We start from the raw sequence: 21849 nt of genomic DNA on the forward strand, positions 1-21849 counted from the left end.
CCACAGAGACCCATCAGGACCCCCTGATCACATTGCAGGGGTCCGATGGTGACAGCCCTTTACATGCTGCAGTCGCATAGACCGTGGCATGTAAAGGGTTAACACAGCAGAGATTGGAGGTTTTCTCCATTCTCTGCTGTAAGAGCTGGTGCCTGGCTATCCTCTGACAGCCAAGCACCAGCTCTTCCTGCCATAGAGACCGTCAGCTGACTTCTGACAAGCCAATGGTCTCCATGGCAACCTGTATACAAAGCAGTGCAGGAGTTTGAAATTAGAAGCCGGAGATTGCCGGCAGATCGGTAATATCTCCCTGCTTCTTATTTCAAAGTCTTGCACTGCGCTGTGTGGGTCTGTACAGGCAGAGCACAATGTCACAGCTTGTGGCAATGTGCTCTGTAGGTCGCATAGTGAAACATAGCCCGGAAATCCTCCAGGCTATATCACTATGGGCAGTGGAACTCGTCCCGAAAAGTTTTTCCAGGCGTGCCACTCAAGGGGCTATTTCAAACTTTAGACTGTTCTATTCTTATGTAGTCTGGCTCCAACTAATTCATAAATTACTTGCATATAATAACTAGTAGTAATAAATTTGCTGTAGTAAAAAGGGAACTCTAGGTTTAACCCCCTTAGCTAGGATGTAAAATGGCAATGGTGCCATCACTAAGTGGGCTTTAATCCTCAGAGCCGTAAAAATATGCTCGCCTTGAGGATTAAAGCTGCAGGGGCTGTGGACGTGACTGCATCGAAGTAAACAAAGTAAAATAAAGTTCAAGATTCAGCTACCCTCACGGATCGGATGCATGAGGGGAGTTGAAAGTACCCTCCTCCCGCACTCCCCATCCAAATGTGAGGCGCATGCGCAGAAGGCTAGGTGGCCTGGGAAATTTAAAATCACTCTCCTCCCGGCTAGTATGAGTAGCTGAGAGCAGGGAGATGTCACCGGGCACTGCGGTATGCGGTTCCCGGTCACATGATCACCATTATCCAATGGATAACAGCGATCCTGTAAAGTTTAAAAAAAAAAAAAAGTAAGTTTGTTTCTTCTCACCTCAAGGATCATGTCCATAAGGGGAAATTATATACCTAAAGTCCCAGGATTTATCCACGGACCTTACACGGTCTTCTGCGCACGCGCCTCTCGCCACAGTGGCGGATGCATGCGCAAAAGCCGCGGATTGCCAAGGTAATTTATAATCTCCCTGCTCCTGACTACCAAATGTAGCTGAGAGCCTGGAGACTTCACAGGGGTCCGCGGTACGTGGTCCTTGGTCATGTGATTGCTGTTATCCAATAGATAATGGCGATCATGTAAAAGTAAGAAAACAAAAATTTTACCTCCCGTCACGGATCCGATCCATGAGGGGAGAGGAAATTACATACCTAAGGCCTCCGGCAAAGTCCCCCGATTGGATCTGGACCCGTGGATCTTTCCCCAGCTTTAACGCATGCGCCCGTCGCCAAAATGGCAGACGCAAGTGGAGAAGTTGGGGAGGACCCGGGAAATTTTAAATCTCCTTGCTCCTGGCTACTAAAGGTAGCCAAGAGCCTGGAGCAGTGACCTATGGGCGCTAATTAGACATGCAATGTCCTCTGCCTGTGGGAATGAAGCAGGACGTGGACGTGTGTCCGTATGCTGTCCGATGCAAGCTGCGACCAAGAATCCCGGGTGCAACTAGCATATGTGCCTGGGATCTTAGGGCAGCTTCTCACACAGCGGAAATGCTGTGGAATGCGGTGAATTTTGCTTCAGAAATCCGCAGCATTTACAGTACAAGCCTTGTGGAAGAGACCTCGAAAATCTCCTGCACATAGTTGAAAATTTCCCCAACGAATCCAATCCACAGCATTGAAATATAAGGGTTTAAAATCCATGGCAGAAAACGCAGCAAAATCTGTACCATTTTCAGTTGTGGATTTCCAGCATATTTGCAGCAGGTTTTCTGCTGCGGAAAGCTTGCAGTAGATAATGTGTATGTAGCTTTATTTGGCCCCACTTAGCAGAAGGACCCCTAGGTGCCCCCACTTAGTAATAGGACACCCTCTGTGGCCCCAAATAGTAATTGTGACCCCCTCTTTGGCACCACTTAGTAATAGGGGCCCTTCTAATGCCCCAGTTGAAATTAATCATGCCACCCTCTGTGGATCTACTTAGTAGCAGGTCCACCTGGGTGCCCCACACTTAGTAATAGGACCTTCTGTACCCTGCTCCTAAAACTCTGGCAATAGAAGGGTTAAGTAGAAGTGCTCAATGAACAAATCACAGCCATTCAGTAATGTCATTCACTGGCTGTGAATGAATGAGCCCTGGCTCTGATTGGCTCGTGAACCAGTCACAGCACTCGCTTGCTGGAGGTGGAGCATCCAAAGCCAGGAAGAGAATGCTGTCAGCGCGGAGGACATGGCAGCCTGCCGCAGCACCGCAGTTCGTCACGAGGGCCCAAGATGCACCCGGCTAGGGGAGTATTTTTTATTTTTTTTTAATCTAGTGTAGCTATAGCTTATTTTCGGGAGATGGCTTATATTTCAAGCATCCCCTCCCCTCCTGAAAATCAGGGTAGGTCTTATTTTTGGGCAAACGCGGTATGTGTTAAATATTTAACTTGATTAATACCGTACCAATTTCTAAGCTGGACAATGGTCAAGGCAGAGCGAGCAAAGCAATGCAAAAATTAAACCGGTGTGTTTGTGTGTCTAGAAGTTTCCTGACAATGTGACATGGATTTAGTCCGGCTGCTTTCTGCAGTAACATCACTGCGGGTGGCGGAAGTATCTTCACAGTGACCAGAACAGGAGGACACAGGACCTCAGTTCCCAGAATTGGTGGGAGTCTCAGCAGTGGGACCACCACTAATCAGCAAGTATCCCTATCCTGTAGATAGGAGGCAACTTGTAATTCTTGTACAACCCCTTTATTGTAATCTTTGATGGCATAAGCATGCGCACCACCACTATCCATAAAGGATGAACACTGCATTTATTAAACCCCATGTGTCCTAGCCATGTACAGGCAGAAACGGATGACCTGAAAATAATTCCGCTCCTCATATATCTGTCTTAGATTTCTCCTGTACATTCCCCATATTCTGGAATTCAGAACCCCAATTGGTCAGATACCCCACATTCAAAAGCTGCCTGAAAACCCACGTCTTCAGAATAGTTTAACCCTGTTTGTACATTATCATACGAGCAGCTTCAACCCTTACCTATTATCTACATCCCCCTTTCCTTGCAGATGGTAAGTCTTTGCGGGCCGGGTCTGCCGTCCCTCTGTACTAGTCTAAAGGCCCATTTAGACAGGACGAATGTCAGGGAAATGATGCCCGACACTCGTCCCTGCATACACTCACAACAGCACTGGAGCTAGTAGCACTGGCTCTCTGAGGGGCAGGGAGGCTGCAGGAGATTTCAATCCTCTCGCTCCCCCAGCCTTCTCCATTGAATTAACATAGCGGTCGTTGAATACTGAACGGCTGCTGTTTATACTGAACGATGATTGTTCAGCTCATCATCCATCATTTATGCTGCATACATGATGGACAATGAGCTGATCGCTCAGTGTAAATAGCAGCTGTTCAGTATTGAACGGCCGCTATGTTAAGTCAATGGAGAGGGGCGGGGGGGGGAGCTAAGAGAGAAATCTTCAGCCACCCCCATGTGAGCCAGCAACACTAGCTTCTGTGCAGCAGCACGAAAAGGAGTATATGCGGGGACAAGCGTTGTGCATTGTTTGCCCGACATACATCCAGTCTAAATGGAGCTTAATATGCATTTAGTTCATGTAGGTTATATTTTGTTTTAAGGCTTGTGTCCATAAAGGGAACCTGTCACCAGCTTCAGGCTGCCCACGAGTATGTACAGTGTGTCAATCTAAGGCAGCCTGCAGACGGGTGGAAATTCCGCAGTGGGATTTCCGCCCTTGGAAGCTGCCATAGGATTGTTTTAGCAAATCTCGCGCGGCAAACAAACCGCAGTATGTTCTATTTCTCTGCGGGGCTGATAGCTCCGGTCTGCGCATGCGCCGGCTGTCCGGCAAGCCGCCACATCAAACAGCCGGAGACGCGGGTGAGTACACGCTGCTCTCTGCAGGCGCTCGGGTCAGGTCCCGCGGCGAGAATCCTCGCAGCCGGATCCGACCCGCCCGTCTGCAGGCGGCCTAAGTCGTCTTCTTAAGCACTGCGATATTTCAGAATAAAGAGACTCTGAAGATTCATTCCAAAGGGAGCTCCGAGTGACAGCCCTCTCCCTGTTTCTGTATAGGGAAAGTATGGTCCTGTAGATGATTTGGGCAGGAAGAGGCGAGCATGGCGCCACCCATGTGATTTGAAGCTTCAGTTTGGACTAAATCTTCAAAATATGTTTGTTCTGAGTGTTTCAGAATAAGACATACAATGGGCACAATGTATATGCCTGTTCCAGGTTCATGCTGCCCTTGATTTGGGTAGCATAAACCTGGTGACCATCTTTCCTTTAAACACTTTTTGATATGTAACACAACCGTCAATCACTGGTGCAGGCTAATCCCACTACTAGTGATGAGTGAACTTTTTAAACAATTCGGTTTGGCCTGTTCATCGAATCTTTACAAAAAGTTTGGTTCGGCACAAATTAGTTTGCACCAAAGTTAACCAAACCCCTTAAAACTGGTGCATAACTCGGTGGTCTTATGGTAGCCTGGATGCGGATAAGAAAGAGTTAACACAAGTAGGATGGCGGATGCAATAAAACGGAAGGTGGAAGAATTCTTATTTAAGAGCGACGAAATTAGACAGCAGTTTTGTATGAAGAAAAATGTACCATGCTGCAAAATGTGACCCATCAGCATATATAGATAAGGAATGTCTATTGTGGAAGTTGTATAAAAGGTTTATTTATTTTTGGACGGGTTTATTTTGCTGCTGTGCACATTGCTCTGTTTTTAGTATCTGTAGCTTTTTTATGTCTGTTTTGTAATGATGGATTTTGTGTATTTGTCTCCACTTACTAGATGCCACCACTTTTAGGTATAGCTCTGCAACCTAGTGTATCTCTTGGCTCCCCGGAGAGATGTAATTTTGTCTGGCACAGGCTAGGCTGTCAAATGTTCATGGTAGAAAGAGCTGCATCCCTTCTCTCTCGTCTCTATTAACTTCTGGAAGGAATCCCACTGTCACAGTGACTGATAGGAAGTTATTAAAAAAAACAAGCAAAGTTTCTACTGTATTTTACGAGGAAATTCTGTTGCTTTTTGCCGAAAGCTTACATCTTGGAATGTTTTTATACAGTATTTCCTATATGTAGTGTATATATGTATTCCATGTAACTATTGCTCCTTGTTTTATGAATTATATTAATCCATCCTTTATTTCCATTACAGTAAAATAGATATATTACTAATATTTTAACCCTTTCATTATTAGTGGTAATAAATGTCTTTTGGAGTAATGCAATTTCAAAGTGATTAATATTTTTTATGGTCCATCAACACTTTTTGTCTTTTATATTGGATCTATTGACTTTGTTGCTCCAAAATGAAACCATTATCTTTTAAGTATGTTGGTGCTATATACGGGAAAATGGACACCAATTGGAAAAATGCTTAATGTGTTGATTTGACTCAAATTTTGTCATATAATTTACCAGTTTATCACATAATATAGTTCTGTGTGTTGTATTTTGGTTAAATCTACATCCAATTAGTTACAGCATGCTGCAAGTGCTCCATACTTGAGGGCCAGTGTGTCCATCAGCTGTGAGCTCTTGCTGTCCATTCGCTGCTGATTGACAGCTTTCTCCCTATTACTCTGCATACATAGAGCTTACAACACACCGCACATTAGATGTAATTTTAGCCTTATTACCGTATATTTCCACATTAGTTAAACGTGCTTGAAATCTGTGTGCTTGTCATTACTGGATGCTGACTTCAGTCGGGGTACCATAAAAGAGGTGACCGTTTCTCTTTAATACAGTATTAATTATAAGACCTAAGATTCGGAAAAGTGTAATTCAAGACCCACAAAAGAAATCTATTCAACAAGCATTGACGTATCATGTGAATCGGACATTATCAAAGGTCCTTCATCACCAGTGAGGGAGTTACATGCTCCACCCCTTATCACATGACGGTGATAAGGGGTGCACTCCAAATCCCCTGTGCTTTTAGTTGCTCTGAAATACTAACAAGCACCTAGTCGGACAGCAGCTGTGTGCGTACAGGACTTGTGATGATGTCACTGTCATGTGATCAGGGACGGAGCATGTAACTCCCTGACTGGGGATGAAGGACCTGTGATGTCACCATGATGTGATCAGGGCCGGAGCATGTAAGTCACTCACAAACCCACGCACGGACAGACAGGTCGTCATTGTTAATTTGATTTTCTTATGTCCCCTGGAGCCCCTGCAGGGGTGGCAGAGGTAACACTAGTGCTATTTCTGCAAAATCTATAGCTGCCCCCCTGATGTGAATGAATCGGTAAGTAGTCATTTGAAATATATATTTCCTGTTGTGCACCCACACCAATTTACAGATTATTTAATTTTACTTTCATCTTCCCAATGCATCAGGAAACGTGATAAAATGCTGTGATTTTTTTTTATATTGAGGATGTAATATAGAAAGTTAAATTCTGCATATATAATAGCCCTCCTACAGCCTATTACTTCACAAACGTTCTTGTAATAGTGTTGATGCTTTGAACATCTGTGGGTTTAAATTAGTTAACTGTGATTGCGTTATTAGGCGCAAAGAATAAAGCTGCAAGTAATTAAGTTTGCAGTTTATATATGACATATTGATGGGGCCTTTCATTTATTTCTTCATACTCCTGAATTTGCCGGATTTGATTGGCAGTTGACCATAAAGCTGTGAAAATCAAAGCAAACAATCTTAATTTATTGTTTGTCTCGTGTAAATTTCCCAAATCGCCCCTGTGCAGCTCTAACCTCCAGATTCAGGTGTTGGAAATAGAAACAGGAAATTAGAATTGGTGCAGTCTACAACTTGACCTATTTGGCCCTTCCAATTTTCCACCTAAACTTTTTTTTCATGGTGCTTCAAGTTAAATATTTGACTTGCAGTAATTGGCAATCTCGTAATGAGTTTGTGGTTGGCTAAACACTCCTGTATATTGTGACATTAACAGTCCTTTTATGAAATCCCACACATGACACCATGCAGTTCAAATGACATGTCAAAATTTGTAAGTCCCCCGCGCCCCCTTCACCAAGCAAAGCACAAATCACAGCGCCTTGGAAGAACTGAGTTGTTGTTTTTTCTTCAATGTTTAATTATACAGAATTCTGTAATTTATTTAAATTAAAAATGCAAAAGGTTAACAATTGTATTATGGCACGGGAGAATGCAGTAATTTAGCAATCTGCATTTTAATGAAATGTCTGCTATTTCTGTAAATGTTTTGCAAGTTTTTTTTTTTTAGACAATTAGTGCTGAGATCACAATGGATTCTGGATGCCTTGCATACTTTTTTTTTGTTTTGGCCAGAGAGACACCTTGCTTACTATGAATGGAGGCGGGAGAACCCTCCCCGGTCTGCTCCTCCTCCATGCTGGCAGCACTGTGACCAATGCCAGAGATACTCGCTCCTGTGTAAGGGTACAGGAGTGAGCATCACTTGGACTGTTTGTCTTCTCTAAAAGAATCATGGCATTGTAGGTTGAATCTGGTTTAAATCCCCGTATACTGGCAAAAACCTGTATTTAGAAAATATTGTATCTTGATGCCATTTGTAATTTTAGGGATTACTGTAAGTATGTCTTAAGGTTGGTTTCACGCAAAGTTTATTATTTTAACTCTGTTTTGGGGCAGTTTCTGAACTTATTTAAGTCCAAGTCAGCAGTAGTTTGAACAGAAAGATGATGTACAAGCCCTACCTTAATATTTTCCATATATTTGGAGCCCCCTTCAGGCTTTGGCTCAAAAACTCCTGCTTAAAAAAAAAACAAAACTGCATGAAACCAGCCTAAGTCCAGCTGCACACGGCGCCCCCCAGAGACCCCAATACTCACCTCCGGATCCGGAGTCTTCCGTCCCGCATGACGCTTCAGCGCACATGCACCGCAGCATCATGTGACGCTCCGGCCGCGTCATATGACACGCCCACAGCATCACATGACGCATCGGCTGCGTCATATGACGTAGCTGGCGGTGGGCGGGGAAGCAGTATCACGCCATCTTCCGCTGTGCTACAGGGGAAGATAGTGTGATGGACGGGCTTCCATTGACTGCAATGGAAGCCGCCCACGCATACACCTGCCGCAAATAGAGCATGCTGCGGGTGAGGACGGGAGATTTCACGGTGCGGAATTCTGCACAGTGAGCATTGAGCTATTAGGTTCAATAGAACCTAATAGCTGCGGGCAACGCGGCGGATTTGGGAAGGAGCCCTAAAGAACTACTTTCGGCGTGAATCCATGCTTTAATTTGATTTTGGACTGTCATAAATTGACATACAAAATAGACTTGTATTAGTTTGCAACCACCGTCTTATCCTGCTTCCATCTATTGCAGGTGCCCAGCTCTGGCATTGGCTCAATCACTGCCAACCTCTCAGAGGGCACACACCCATCCTTGCTGCTAAAGGGCCAATGTGCATCAAAAATAATTTGTAAGCCCGGGCTATATCAGGTGACCTTTCTCTGTGGAGGATACCTGAGTATTGTGGGCTTTTGGTACTGCTTAAAAGGTTTGTACCAACTCGAGCTGTTTTGCTGTAGGAAGAGGACAACTCTGTACATTGCACAATAACCCTGGTTAGTATTGAAGGCAGAATCTCCTTCACTTTAATAGGACTCAGCCTGCAGTACCAACCTGGACCACTGCACAATGTACGGAGCTGTCTGCTTCCTGCAGCAAAAGTGTTAGAAATAGGCCTACCATTGTAAGGTGATATTTGGCTTGTCCTCATGCTCTTGTTTCTTACTTTGACTATTCATGACTGCTTCCCATCTCTGCTCCTGACCTTGGCTTGTTATACTTATTCTGTTTCTGCCTGCTGCCTTCCATGAACTCTGGCCTGTCTGTGTGTTACACTGCAGAACCTCAAGTGCCACGCCTTGATAATGTGGCACATCAGCTGCCACATTACTGGACAACTTCTAGAGTAACAACCTGGGGACCCCACTGTAAAGTCCATATCCTCATTGGTGGGGTTAAAGGGTGTAGCCAATCCAGCAAGTGGTTTTACGCCCCCGCTGATTCTGACGAGTTTCCTTTAAATAATTTTATAAATGCATCCCATTTATGGTAAAATCCAATGTAAGAGTAGGCCACTTCACACAATCCAAAACTCCAGCCAACTGTCTGCACCCTTTATTCATTTTTCTCAGAATACATTATGTTTCAGGTGGTCAACCATTCTAGATTTTTTTTTTCTGATTTTAGCTTTGGAAATGTTGGCCAACCTGCCACTCAAGATATTTCACCTACCAATGTCATTGAATTAATTGCGGATGGGCAAATGTCCATACTTCCTTGTACCACTGCTGATACAATATATTGTATTTCTGCATGGATTGTTTTTCCATAATGCCCCTGTAGTTTCTGCTTTTATCAACTCTTTGTAATTGCTATAAACTGAAAGGGGTTTTGTCATGGCTCCTGGCTCCTCCAGTCTGCCGGGTCACCTCACCTCCAGCCGACCAGATCTTCTTCCTCTTGTTTTGGAGCATCCATTAGCTGCAGTTCACTTCCTGCAGGGCAGTGTTACCCAGTCATTAGTGACGTAGTGTTCACTGCCTAGCAGGGAATGCCGAATCCTGGGCAGCCTGCTTTTGCACGCATGCATGATATCTCGCCGCTAGTGTTTCATATAGTATATGAAACACTAGCGTCGAGACATCGCGTATGAACAGTTGTACTAAAGCAGGCTGCCCAGAATTCGGCATTCCCTGCTAGGCATTGAATGCTATGTCACTAGTGACTGGGTAATACTGCCCTGCAGGAGGCAGAATGCCAGCAATGTACACTTCCTACACGTCCTTTTACTTTATTGCATCTGTACATGCTGCCGGTCCTATACTTTATAGCAATGTACACTTCGTCACAGGAAAAAGATGATCCAACCAGTTGGAGGTGAGGTGACCCGGGTGTCTGGGGGAGCCAGGAGAAGATCGGTGAGGAGAAGATCTGGTAAGGAGACTGATGGGGAGGACTAGGCAAATATTAAGTGTTTTATTTGACAGAACGCCTTTAAATCAACAGCCTTCTCAACTTACAAATTATGTTTTTTTGTTTTCCATTTGATGCACTTAAATTCCATATACTAAATTCCGATTTGATTTTAAGAAAGGCATGTTTTAGCTAGAAGAGTAGCTCTTATCTACTAAAATGTGGCGGATCCTTATTGCGCAGTGTTTAACACCGGCTGCTATTATTTAAAAAGTTGAAAGTTCTGAGAGCATTATATTACCACAGGAAAAACACTTTATAAGAAAAAACTATTTAGGATTTCTTCCATCTGGGTTGATAAAGCACTGTTCTCCATCTGTGAAGATCGTGTTCTGCAATAACATAAAATAACCCTGCAGAAATAGTTTCTCACAGAATGGGTTCATCAGACGTTTTGTATCTTTTACAAAAGTAAATGGAGAAAGTCCTTTTAGTTTGAGATCTCCCCTCTATCGCAGGCCGGGCTCACCCGTCCATATAGTAATACGTAAAAGGAGTTCAGGAGTTTGGTGCAAGAGGTGCGGGCACATGAGGGCACCTTTGGCCCTTGTGTGCTGAAGCATAGTTTCGGCTCCCCTTACGGATCGGATCTGTAAGGGAAACTGAGGATACTCGCCTCCGTCTTCCGTGATTTCCTGTGGCGTTCTCCTCCTCCAGGACCTGACGCTGTTATTCTGCGCATACCAGTCTTCTGCCAATGGATAAGAGCAATCATGTAAAAGTAAATAAAAAAAGTGTAAAAAAAAAAAAAGTTGTTTCATCTCCCATCATGGATCATGTCCTTGAGGGGAGGTGAAATTACGTACCTAAGGCCCCTGAATTTAACTTAAAACCTCCATGTTCATGGCTACCAAACATAGCCAAGAGACTGGAGATCTCACGGCGCCCGCGGTCCTTGGTTCTTAGTCACGTGATCACTGCTAGTCATAGGATAATGGCGATCATGTAAAAGTAAAAAAAGTTAATTTCCGGTCACAGACCCGATCCGTAAGGGAAGGTGAAATTACTTACCTAACGCCTGCGGTGATGTCTCTGACGGGATCTTTAGCCACGGACCTCTCCTCAGCGTTTGCGCATGTGCCAATCGCCAAAATGGCAGACCCCAGCGCAGAAACTGGATAGCGCCTGGGAAGTTTAAAATCTCCTTACTCCTGGCTACTCAAGGTAGCAGAGAGCCTGGAGCAGTGAGCGAGGGCCGCAGTGAGTAGTCCCCAGTCACGTGATCCCCGTTATCCAGCGGATATTGGCGATAACGTAAAAGTTAAGTCAGTTGAAGTTTGATTCTCCTTTTGGGTTTGGGCCCGTTGTGTATACAGACATAAGGCTGGGGACACAATGGGTATGTCTCTGAACACAGGACAAATAGGACTATCCATTTTGGGGTTGAAGTCTTAATTTATATGTGTGCTGTACAAAAAAGTGTTTTTAAAATGATGCAATTGCCAAAAAAGCGAAAATCGAAATTTTTTCCTTTGCTTTGCTTCGATTCATTCAAAAACTGTGCAGTCAAAATACGCAGTAGACCCCCAGGTGAATTTGATAAGGGGTCTAGTTTTCAAAATGGGGTCATTTGTGGGGGCTCTCTGTCATTTTGGCCACTCAAGGGCTCTACAGGTTTGCACATATTTCAGATATTACGGTTGATATTGTCAAAAAATAGCATTTTTTTCAAATTTTTCCCAATTTTGGCACTTTTAATAAATATACACAAATTCCCTCAGCCTATTTTATCACCTAAATGAAGTACAATAGAAAACTAGTGGAGAGAATCTGTAGAGAATTCAATACACATTAATAAAAATGTGCATTAGCCGGTGTAGTCCTAGACTGATGTTGGACTGAGATAGAATCAGCAAGAGTAATGGGAGGAGAGCAGGCTGACTTTATCTTGGTTGTCTTGCAGGAATACATAAGAGCTTGGTGAAGGCACTTTGTAGTAGATTGCATATACCAATAATGAGACTTTATTTTCACATTTCTTAAAGGGATTCTGTCACCAGGTTCATGAAGTTTGCCTAGGAGCTGACCCCCGAGTCACAGAGGCAAGCCGTGCCGTCCTCTTTCCCCCTGCTGCGTGCGTACTGACCTCTCCCTTCTGTGTATAGGGAGCTGTTAGTGTACATGCTGCGGGTGGAGAGAAGTCGGCGGTGCGGCCCGCCTCCGTGACGCGGAGCTCAGCTAAGGCAATTTTCATGTACTTGGTGACAGAATCCCTGTTAAAGCAGAGTTCCTGCATACAAACGGGTACTTTATATGGGCTGACCGTTGCCTGATAATTGCCCAAAACAGCCGTCGTTTATCTATGCCTGCTTACTCTGCATGGAGGCGGGCGGATGGAAGAGATCTCCTGCACACTCCGCCTTCATTCAGTGAATGTCCATTTCTCACTTTTGATAATTTAAACGAATTTTGAGCGATGATTGTTGTGTCTAAACGGGCCTTTAGGGAGTGTAATACTTTGGTATAGTGTTTTTGGTAAAAAAAAAACAAAAAAACAAATCCACATTTTAAGTGGAATTTTTCCAGGATTTTTTTCCTTTTGGGAAAATGTCAGATTTTAGCTGTGAGTTGATGGGGATAAATGCGCTACAAACGGCGCGGTGCTGTTGTCACGTGTGATGCATCTTTGGGGTCGGTGGTGTTTCTTAGTAATTGCAGCAGGCTGTTGGCTAGATGTACCTTTTTTTTCCCCTCTCCTTTTCTAGCACGTTTGCATACGCTTCTCTAAGGCCGGGAGCACACGACTGTATTTCGGCTGCATTTTTGCATCTCCAATACAGACATGCGGCCCCTGGCCTGAACACGGGCCTCCTGACCCAAACTCTGAGCAGCATTAATTCCTAGGATACTTGTGTTCAGGTCAGGAGACCCGCGGTCAGTCTGGCATGCATGCACAAAAACACGGCTGAAGCGGTCATGTGCACAAAGTCTACAGGCCATTAAAAATGTTACAAAAAGTGCTTGTGAAAAATGTGTGAATTCAAAAAAAATGTATTCAAATATTGGCTATACCAATTAAAAAAGCTGACTTTATTCATTGGGCAATAAGTGTTTGAAGGAAGCCTAGTAATGACAAGTTTCAGTTCATACGCCTCCCCTCCATTTTTTTAAATTAAATGGTAGCTCCTAATCATCACTAAAACATAAATGAGACTCACAAGGTACAAAAGGTTGGAGACCTGTGATTTAAAGGGGTTGTCCCGCGCCGAAACGGGTTTTTTTTTTTTTTTCAACCCCCCCCCCCCCCCGTTCGGCGCGAGACAACCCCGATGCAGGGACGTACAGAAAGCTCACCGGAGCGCTTACCTTAATCCCCGCGCTCCGGTGACTTCTATACTTACCTGTGAAGATGGCCGCCGGGATCCTCTGCCTCCGTGGACCGCAGCTCTTCTGTGCGGTCCACTGCCGATTCCAGCCTCCTGATTGGCTGGAATCGGCACGTGACGGGGCGGAGCTACACGGAGCTACACGGAGCCCCATAGAGAACAGGAGAAGACCTGGACTGCGCAAGCGCGGCTAATTTGGCCATCGGAGGGCGAAAATTAGTCGGCACCATGGAGACGAGGACGCCAGCAACGGAGCAGGTAAGTATAAAACTTTTTATAACTTCTGTATGGCTCATAATTAATGCACAATGTACATTACAAAGTGCATTAATATGGCCATACAGAAGTGTATAGACCCACTTGCTGCCGCGGGACAACCCCTTTAAATCAATAACCCTCTTTTTGAAAGATTAGTTTTTCTTCAGCTGACAGGGCTTGTATGCAGGGCCCTCGGATTTTAAAAACCGTGGAAATGTTTTCTTCTCTTGATGAACTTTTTCATGTGATATTTATGACTTTCCGAGTCATAGGGAACCTGTCACCAGGTTCATGCTGCCCAAATCACTGCCAACATGAACCCAGGGCAGGTATGTACAGTGCGAGCATGTATGTCGTATTCTGAAACAATGCATCAGAATAGATGTACTTTGATGTTGGCCAAACTAGCTGGCCATGATGGAGGTGGTGCCATGCTGGCCTCTCCACACCAACCTAATCTAGAGTGCTTTCGACCTTTATATAAATCGGGGAGAAAACGGTCATTCCAGATAGTACAGGTATGGAGAGGCCGACGCAGTGCCATCCCTACGACTCAGACCTTTGTTTGAACAGCATCTTCAAAATGTCTATTCTGAAATGTCATAGCATTATCTCTGTAACCTGAAAACTCTAGCGACTGAAGGTCCATGATGCATAATGTAAATTGTTATAGGAAGCAAATGGCTCCATAGATTGTGCAGTGTGCTGGGTTGGTACTGCAGGTTTAGTCCCATTCACTTCAGTAGGATTCAGCCTGCAGTATCAACACAGGCCACTGCGTAACATATGGAGTTGTCTGCTTCCTGCAGCAAAACAGCTAGAAGTGTGATAACCAACCCCTTAAGGATAAAGCACCATAACTTTATGGCGCTTGGTCCAGAGCTTTAAACCCGGGCGATGGTAAAAATACGGAGTGGGATTAAAGCTATGCAATGTACCAAGAGCAGGTCAGGTCCTCAGCTGTTGGTCACAATCAAGGACTCGAAGAAGGCAGAAGTGGTTTTTAACCGCTTCGGCCTTGTCTCTTGCAGACTATATAATGCTCACTGAGTACTATGTAGTCAAGAGAGAAAGCGGAAGTGCCACTTCCACTATTCAACCCGGCAATCATGTGACCGCTGGGTGCCCCCTGCCACAGCAGTGCTGTAGGATTCTATCAGACCCAGATCAGCTCTGTTAGGCCCCCTGTCCACGGCAGTGATTTCGCTGGTGGTAAATTGATGGCGAATCACGCCAGCCCCGTGTCCAGGAGCAGAGAATTATTGCGATTCTCCGCTCGCGGCCAGCAATTCGCAGCATGCTGCGAATTGCCCTGATTCTCCACGGTCAGCCTGTCTGTCAGATAGGCTGACCTGTGGAGAACCATCGCCGTCTCCTACTCCCGGGCGGCGGCTCCCGCGGCTGAGATTCGCCGCAGGATACCCCAACGCCCGCGAACAGGGGGCCTTAGTGCCTACTGTCATGTCAGGGAGATGTTTTGCCCTGTAACTGATGCTCCTATGGCTTCCCCAGCTACAGTGAAAAAGTGTGAAAGGAAAAAAAAAAAATGAATGACCCCTAGAGGTCTTGTATGTCATCATGGGAAACATTAGATGTGTAAAAGGAAAAAAAGTTACAAAAATAAGTTAAAAAATAAAATTCCAGAATAATACTATATAAAGGTGACCCACCGTCGACGCCAACCTAAACCGTTACCATATGTGCCCTGCAATCCGAGACCATAAAAATTATATATCTCAACTTCCAAAACAAAATGAGGAACCAATTTCTGTACTTGAGTGTAAATATACTAATTAAAAAAATTAACTATAAATTAAAAGCAATAGTTTTTTAATAAAATCGGAAAAAAATTCAGTGAAAAAAAAATAAATATATATATGAGAATATAAAAAAATACCCCCATATGTGCGCCTTGATTTAAATGTGCTTCACTTGGAGCGTACACAAATGTGCTTTGTGTAGAGCTAATAATGCAAAGATACTGATGTAGAAGTGAGACGGGATCATCAAGAGTAAAGGCCCATTTAGACCCAGTGATTCTCACTCAAAGCCGTCTTTTGAGCAAGAATCATTGGGTCTAACTGCACGGCCATTGTGCAGTTTTCATTAACGAACTGTTAATCATTCTCTTTCAGCAAGCTGAAAGATGACGATGAGCCTCATCAGTACCACGGGTTGAGTTCTCAGCGGGATACCGCTGTTACTATTGTTTCAGCTGGCATCCCGCTCAGAGAACACAGACGCAGTATGAAGAAGACAGCGCTCCAGCTGTGTTCTGCATACCCCGCTCGGAGCGCTCAGCTGGATACCAGCTGAGCCCTCCAAGAAGAAAACGGCTGTATACAGAAGACAAGCGGCTCTGCTTCTCTTCTGCATACCCCGCTCAGAGCGCTCAGCTGGATACCAGCTGAGCCCTCCGAGAAGACAACAGCTGTATGCAGAAGATAGCGGTCCCGCTTGTTTCCTGCATACAGCGTGCGCCTTCATTTACACACGTATGCAAAGTGACCGCTCAAAACTGTCACTCAAACTGCTGTTTTAGCGAACTTTGAGCGATCATCTTGCCGTGTAAATGCACACAACGATTATCGCTCAAAAGATGTCTTTTGAGCGACTTTTGAGCAATAATCGTTGTCTTAATGGGCCTTAATAGGGCTAGAGCAGACTGACTTTATCTTGGTTGTCTTACAAGAGAACATAAGAGCTTAAAGTAAAGGTATTTTGGTGAAGAATGCATATATCAATGATGAGGAGATAATGTAGCTTAGTAATGAGCGCTGCAAGCCAATAGAAACAATAGCAGCATGTAACCTATTGGAATGTACTCTACAGCTTCACAGTAACAAATGATTAAAAGGCCTTACTGTCAAATATCACGTAAAACCTCTGGTTAGCGGTTAGCATGTTAGCTGGAGGATGTCTGGAAAACCAGCTTCTCTGGGGAGTGGAGAATGGCTTTTTATCAATTGTAAGCGAAGTCACCTTAAGAGGTTGATACATTACATCATAATTGTATTTTAGCAACACAATGTGATGGAGGAAACCATACAGCAGCTTTCAGGGATTTTGTGGTCAGCGCCAATGTTCTCTTGCAAAGCAGTATTTCTTGATTTGCAATTACACTACTGCAATGTCTTTTTTGTTTATTTTAGAACACATGTAGAATACAGCATCAAGAGATTTACTATGGCCTCCTGCGGACTGCTGGGTTGGATCCTGCTGCAAGAATTCTCTCAGCTGGATGCGAGCCGCGCCCCTGCAGTGACGGCTCACTGTCGGACATGCGCAGTATAGATTTACCCACACCATCGCTAGGCAATAACGCGGGTGCCCGCAGCCAATCCACAATTGACATTTCAGGTAGGCTGTGGGCAGGGCGGCTTCCATTAAAGTCAATGGAAGCCGTCCGTGCGGAGCCCGCATAAAAATGTAGCATGCTGTGATTTTTCATCTGCGCATGGAAGCCGCAATTGATTTCTGCACGGGTACATGAAAAATCACTTTGCCATAGCATGCTATAGGCAGTATTTGCTGCAACATCCGCTATTCAAATCCGCCCGTGTGCATGAGGCCTTAAACTATAAAACCAAGAGAAAAGGATTCCCAACCAGGGAACCCACGATAAGCAAGAAGTAATACAAAAACGAACAATAGAACCACACAGCGCAACTGTCAAGAGAAACAGGACTTTGCTTTGTGTATGAGCCTCTGCTTTGTAAAAGGGAGGTGGTTAAGCAGCCATCTCTAATGTGGTCGCAGAGCAATCTGTTTAACCCCCACCCACCCCCCAAATTCTAGCAAATTTGACAGGGCAGCCACGAGCCAAATACGCATGTTATTTTATACAGGGGCGTTATGTCATTGACCACTTTGGTCCAGGCATCGCTAGTCAGCCTAGTAAAGCCCAAAAGCATCAAAAATGGAGAATACTAAAGTGAGGGAAGACTCTGGGTCCTTCAGAAAAATGGTTGTTCTCTGCATACAATGCAATACGTTCTTCATAATTGCTCATTTTAAACCCAACCGCTCTGCAGGACGCATGCTCTTGAATTGCTGGAGGCTTGATAGCTAGAGCGAAAAGGGCTAGGGACAGTAGACACCATTCTGTGTACCCCTCTTCAGAGATTCATGTAGAGATATGAGTGTTAGTTTGACTATAAGCTACCAGAGAGCCATAAAGTATCTGCACCCACTTTATGAAGTCAGGCCCAAACCCAAATTGATCCCTATGACCTATACTCCTGTACACTCCTGATTTGGACACTTCTTCGTCATAGGCTAATCTTGGACATCCTCTGATTAGAGTTATTCAATTTTTCTGTCTTTTTCATCCAGTCCATACCGCCATGATGACTTCTGGCTACAAATTGTCCAATCTCCTCCCTACATTATCCACACCTCTACACAAGCTTCACATCCATAGTGTCCCAAATAGGAGTAATGTCACCCATAGTGCCCCAAACAATAATGGTATCCCTCACCCTTTTGTGCCTCCTGTAGGCCTCAAACAGTAAGTGCTGCTTTTAGTGCCCCTCACACAGTAATAGTGCCTGCTTGATCCCTTGGTTAGTTATAATGCTTCCTTATGCTCCCACTCAGTAATAATGTCTCCTCAAGCCCCTGTTCAGTATTTGTGGTGCCCCTTTATGCCCCTGCTTAGGGTTTATATCCCCCTGGCCCTGGTCAGGAGTCTTGGCATAAATCAGTAAAATAAAAAAAGACCAGATACTCCTCTCTGATCTCCACTCTGCTGTTCCCACCACTCCATTATCTCCCACTTCCCAGCAGCTGATCACATACTTAGATACAACTGAGGCCGGAGATTGGCTGCAGCAGTCATGTGCCAACAGATGACCAGCTGCTGGAAGCTGATGAGAGAATGGAGCTGTGGGGGTCAGAGGTGAGTATATCTGTTCATTTTTATTTATTTATTTTTTAGCGCATTATGCCAAAAATCCTGAGCAGGGGGCGAGGGGGCCCAACCTGCCAGTCCGGACCCAAAAAAGTGTACTTTGACATTTGTTCTTCCGAGCCTTTCAATTTTTATTTGTATCATCTTTTGGGAGCAAAGTTGACCAAAAAAAAATAAAGCTAACACTGCCTGTCCCTCCCCCCCCCTCCTTTTCCCTTTTCACTGGATTTAATATGTGGGGTAAGAAGTAGCATTACGTTGTATTAGTTCATGGTTTTGAATGCAACTATAAAATATTTTGTTTATATTTATGTACACATTTTTTTCGAATTTTAAGTTTTAATTTTCTCTCAGTCTTTTAGCGGGATGTGAGCATGTGATCTCAATCACTTATACAATACTGTACTCCTGTATTGCAGTATATTGTTTCTCTGCTGTCATTGTATTAAACCCTGGCAGGGTGTAATAGGAGCACTACATTGCCACCCCACGATTGTCTTTTGGGGAGGGAGGACGAAGGGACGCCCCTTCCTCTATATGACCACCTAAGACCTTTTCATACGGGATGACCTGTTGGGCACAGATCCCCAACAGATTGTGTCAGCAAAACACTCCTGTTTTTACCCAGGAACAATCATCGCTAGTGAATGGGGGTGGAACGTGGGCACTCGTATAGTTCTGGCCCATAAAGGGGTCCCAAGTTGGTGACCCCACTCTGATGTCCCCTATAGGGGATATATGCAGGGTTTGTCTTCATGAGGCAACTTGTTTTTAAATCACTTGATGAGTTATATAAACTGTACTTTATACCTCTTTAGTGATTAAAGGTGATTTTATAGAACGTTTAACTAGAATTATAAAGGAAGAGAAAATGCAGTCAATCAAATTGCATTTGTTAGAAGCTTGAAATAGTTTCCGTGTCTGATAGTAGAATATAGTAATTATGATGTGTTTTTTCATGTTCCTATTGTAGCTGCTGATTCCAAGGAACGACATTTCTGGTTGACTCAGCTTCAAGCATGTGCCAAGCAGCATACAGACTCCAAGGTAAATAATCCTCATACAGCTATGTATGCTAATGGACGATGATATGTTATTAGAGTACGTAAATGTTTGGTGCTCAAAAGCTTACAATTTAGACTTACAAGCGTGCGAAGGAGTCCTGTAGTGGTCTACTGTATAGAAATTAAAACAATTCAAAAAGTTTTCTAAAAGTTGTGGAATTTTATCGGAACTGAAGATTCTTTGGAAAACGTAAGTAGACTATACATGGTCCAATTATTTTGACAAGGAGACAATGTAAGTGACTGATTCTGTTTGTTAGCTGAATGTATTACCCTCACAGCTATATTGCATGTGATAATGACAGTGATCTTCCAATTATATTGACCATTTCTCCCAGTTATGATCCTCTTAAATATTAGCAGATTAGTCAAGCAAGGCGGATGCTCTGTTTTTCATAGTGCTATAAATCTCCTGCTTTTCACTCAGCCACAGAGTTAAAGGGACTTTCTGGGACTAAAATTATTGATCAACTATCCTTACGATAGGTCATTTGTATCAGATAGGTGGGGGTCTGCCACTTGGGACTCCTGCCACTGGCCTGTGTGAAGTGGCCGCGGTGCGCAGGTGAGTGCTGGAGGCAGCTTCAGTGTATACCAGGCACATCACTTCGCATTTTGTAATGGCAGAGCACGGCTGATAAACTATTGATGACCTACCCTTAGGATCTGCCATCATAGAAGTCCCTGCACTATTGTCTCTCAGATCTGCCTGTTCCCAGGCCCTGATATTGGCCATCCAAGATGGCTGCTGAAATCTTTTAACTAGCACTTCTCACTGCTCTTTAATTGGCCAGCAATGCTAGCGTGACCAGCACTGGCCAATTAGAGCAGTAGTGCCCCAGACTACTGATACAGTGTGGCATTAGATAGAAGATATCAGTGGCATCTCAGAAGATCAATAAAGGGGCCTCGAATGGATTTAAGGGACAACGACATACCTCCTAAGTATCCCTCTTTTGAAGGGGCCGTCACTATTTTTGTTCAGAGTCTCTTTTTGGCCTTAAATGTCCATTTTTTTTTTTTACTTTGGAAATATAATTTCTTTAATAAACTTGCCATTTTATCTGTATGTGTCCTAACTGTATCTGAGACATCAGCTTGCATATTATTCCATCATATGCTGCAATTCGGATCATAACAATTTTACAATTGCTCCATGTTGTATCTTTGTTGTTGCTTTTAGTTCTGATGTCCTACACATCAGGTAAGAGTTGTCTGAACTGGCAATCTGAGCTGTATTGTGACCTGACTGGTCCTCTACAGCCGATGTTGGCGTAAAGAAGAAGGGTCGAGCATGTTGGTTTTTGCCATGCCCAAACTTTTACCCTAATAGTAGATAAGTGACTTCTTCCTCTATTTTCACTGAAATATGCACATTTTGCTTTGTTTGCTCATTTTATGGTGGAGTTGGGAGAAAGCACTTTTGGACAAAAGATATTTGATAACTATTTTGTAAATGACAGCTTTTAAGTTTGATTTGCAGTATTTCTTAAAAAAAATGTATTAGTGAAATAGCAGATTGCTTTAAACACTGAGCTTAGAGAAGGAAAAATGTTGATACGCCTCATTTATATAAAACATCACTTTCATCAGAAGATTAAGAGCGACTGTTCAGCTTTATAAGATTATGTGTGAAATGTCAATTGTATGTTCTTTAGATAATTGCTAACGTTCCGCAAATAAGGCAAAAATGATTGTTTGATAAAGTCCTGTATGGAATTGTAAAATAATTTATAGTCAAAACCTAAAAAAAAATGAACAAAATATCCCATTCCTTGAAGTGATGGTCTCAACTAGGTTTGGATGAACAATCAAATTAATTTACCATAATTTCGGTTAGAACAGTGAAAAAATTTAGCCCCACCCATGCAGGTCGGTGATGAGGAAGACTGGCTAAGACCAGGGAGTGGGCAGAATGATGCAGTTGTTAGCTATTTAGTCGTTCACGACCCTCTGCGACGCTAAAGGCGAGCTCCATGTTTTTCAGTTTTGCAGAGGATGCGCGCCCGGTAGTTATGGCCGCGGGGACGCAGTGTGAGATGGCACCTGGCGCGTCCCTAGAAACTCGGCGGCGACCAGAATTAAAACAGCCAGAGGAGATCTTCAGAACCGGGGCTCACC

At 44.0% G+C, this 21849-nt stretch overlaps 1 protein-coding gene across 1 annotated transcript in view; it reads left to right on the plus strand.

Moving 5' to 3' along the window:
• The window catches only part of OSBPL10 (oxysterol binding protein like 10), a 361435-nt gene that overhangs the window by 96508 nt on the left and 243078 nt on the right, over positions 1–21849 (plus strand). Inside the window, exon 3 of the mRNA XM_066584791.1 lies at positions 19638–19711. Coding sequence (XP_066440888.1) covers positions 19638–19711 — 74 coding nt within the window. The remainder of the gene's footprint in view (positions 1–19637; positions 19712–21849) is intronic.

Source organism: Eleutherodactylus coqui, chromosome 12 (genome assembly GCF_035609145.1).
Source record: "Eleutherodactylus coqui strain aEleCoq1 chromosome 12, aEleCoq1.hap1, whole genome shotgun sequence".
In the NCBI taxonomy this organism is placed as follows: Eukaryota; Metazoa; Chordata; class Amphibia; order Anura; family Eleutherodactylidae; genus Eleutherodactylus; species Eleutherodactylus coqui.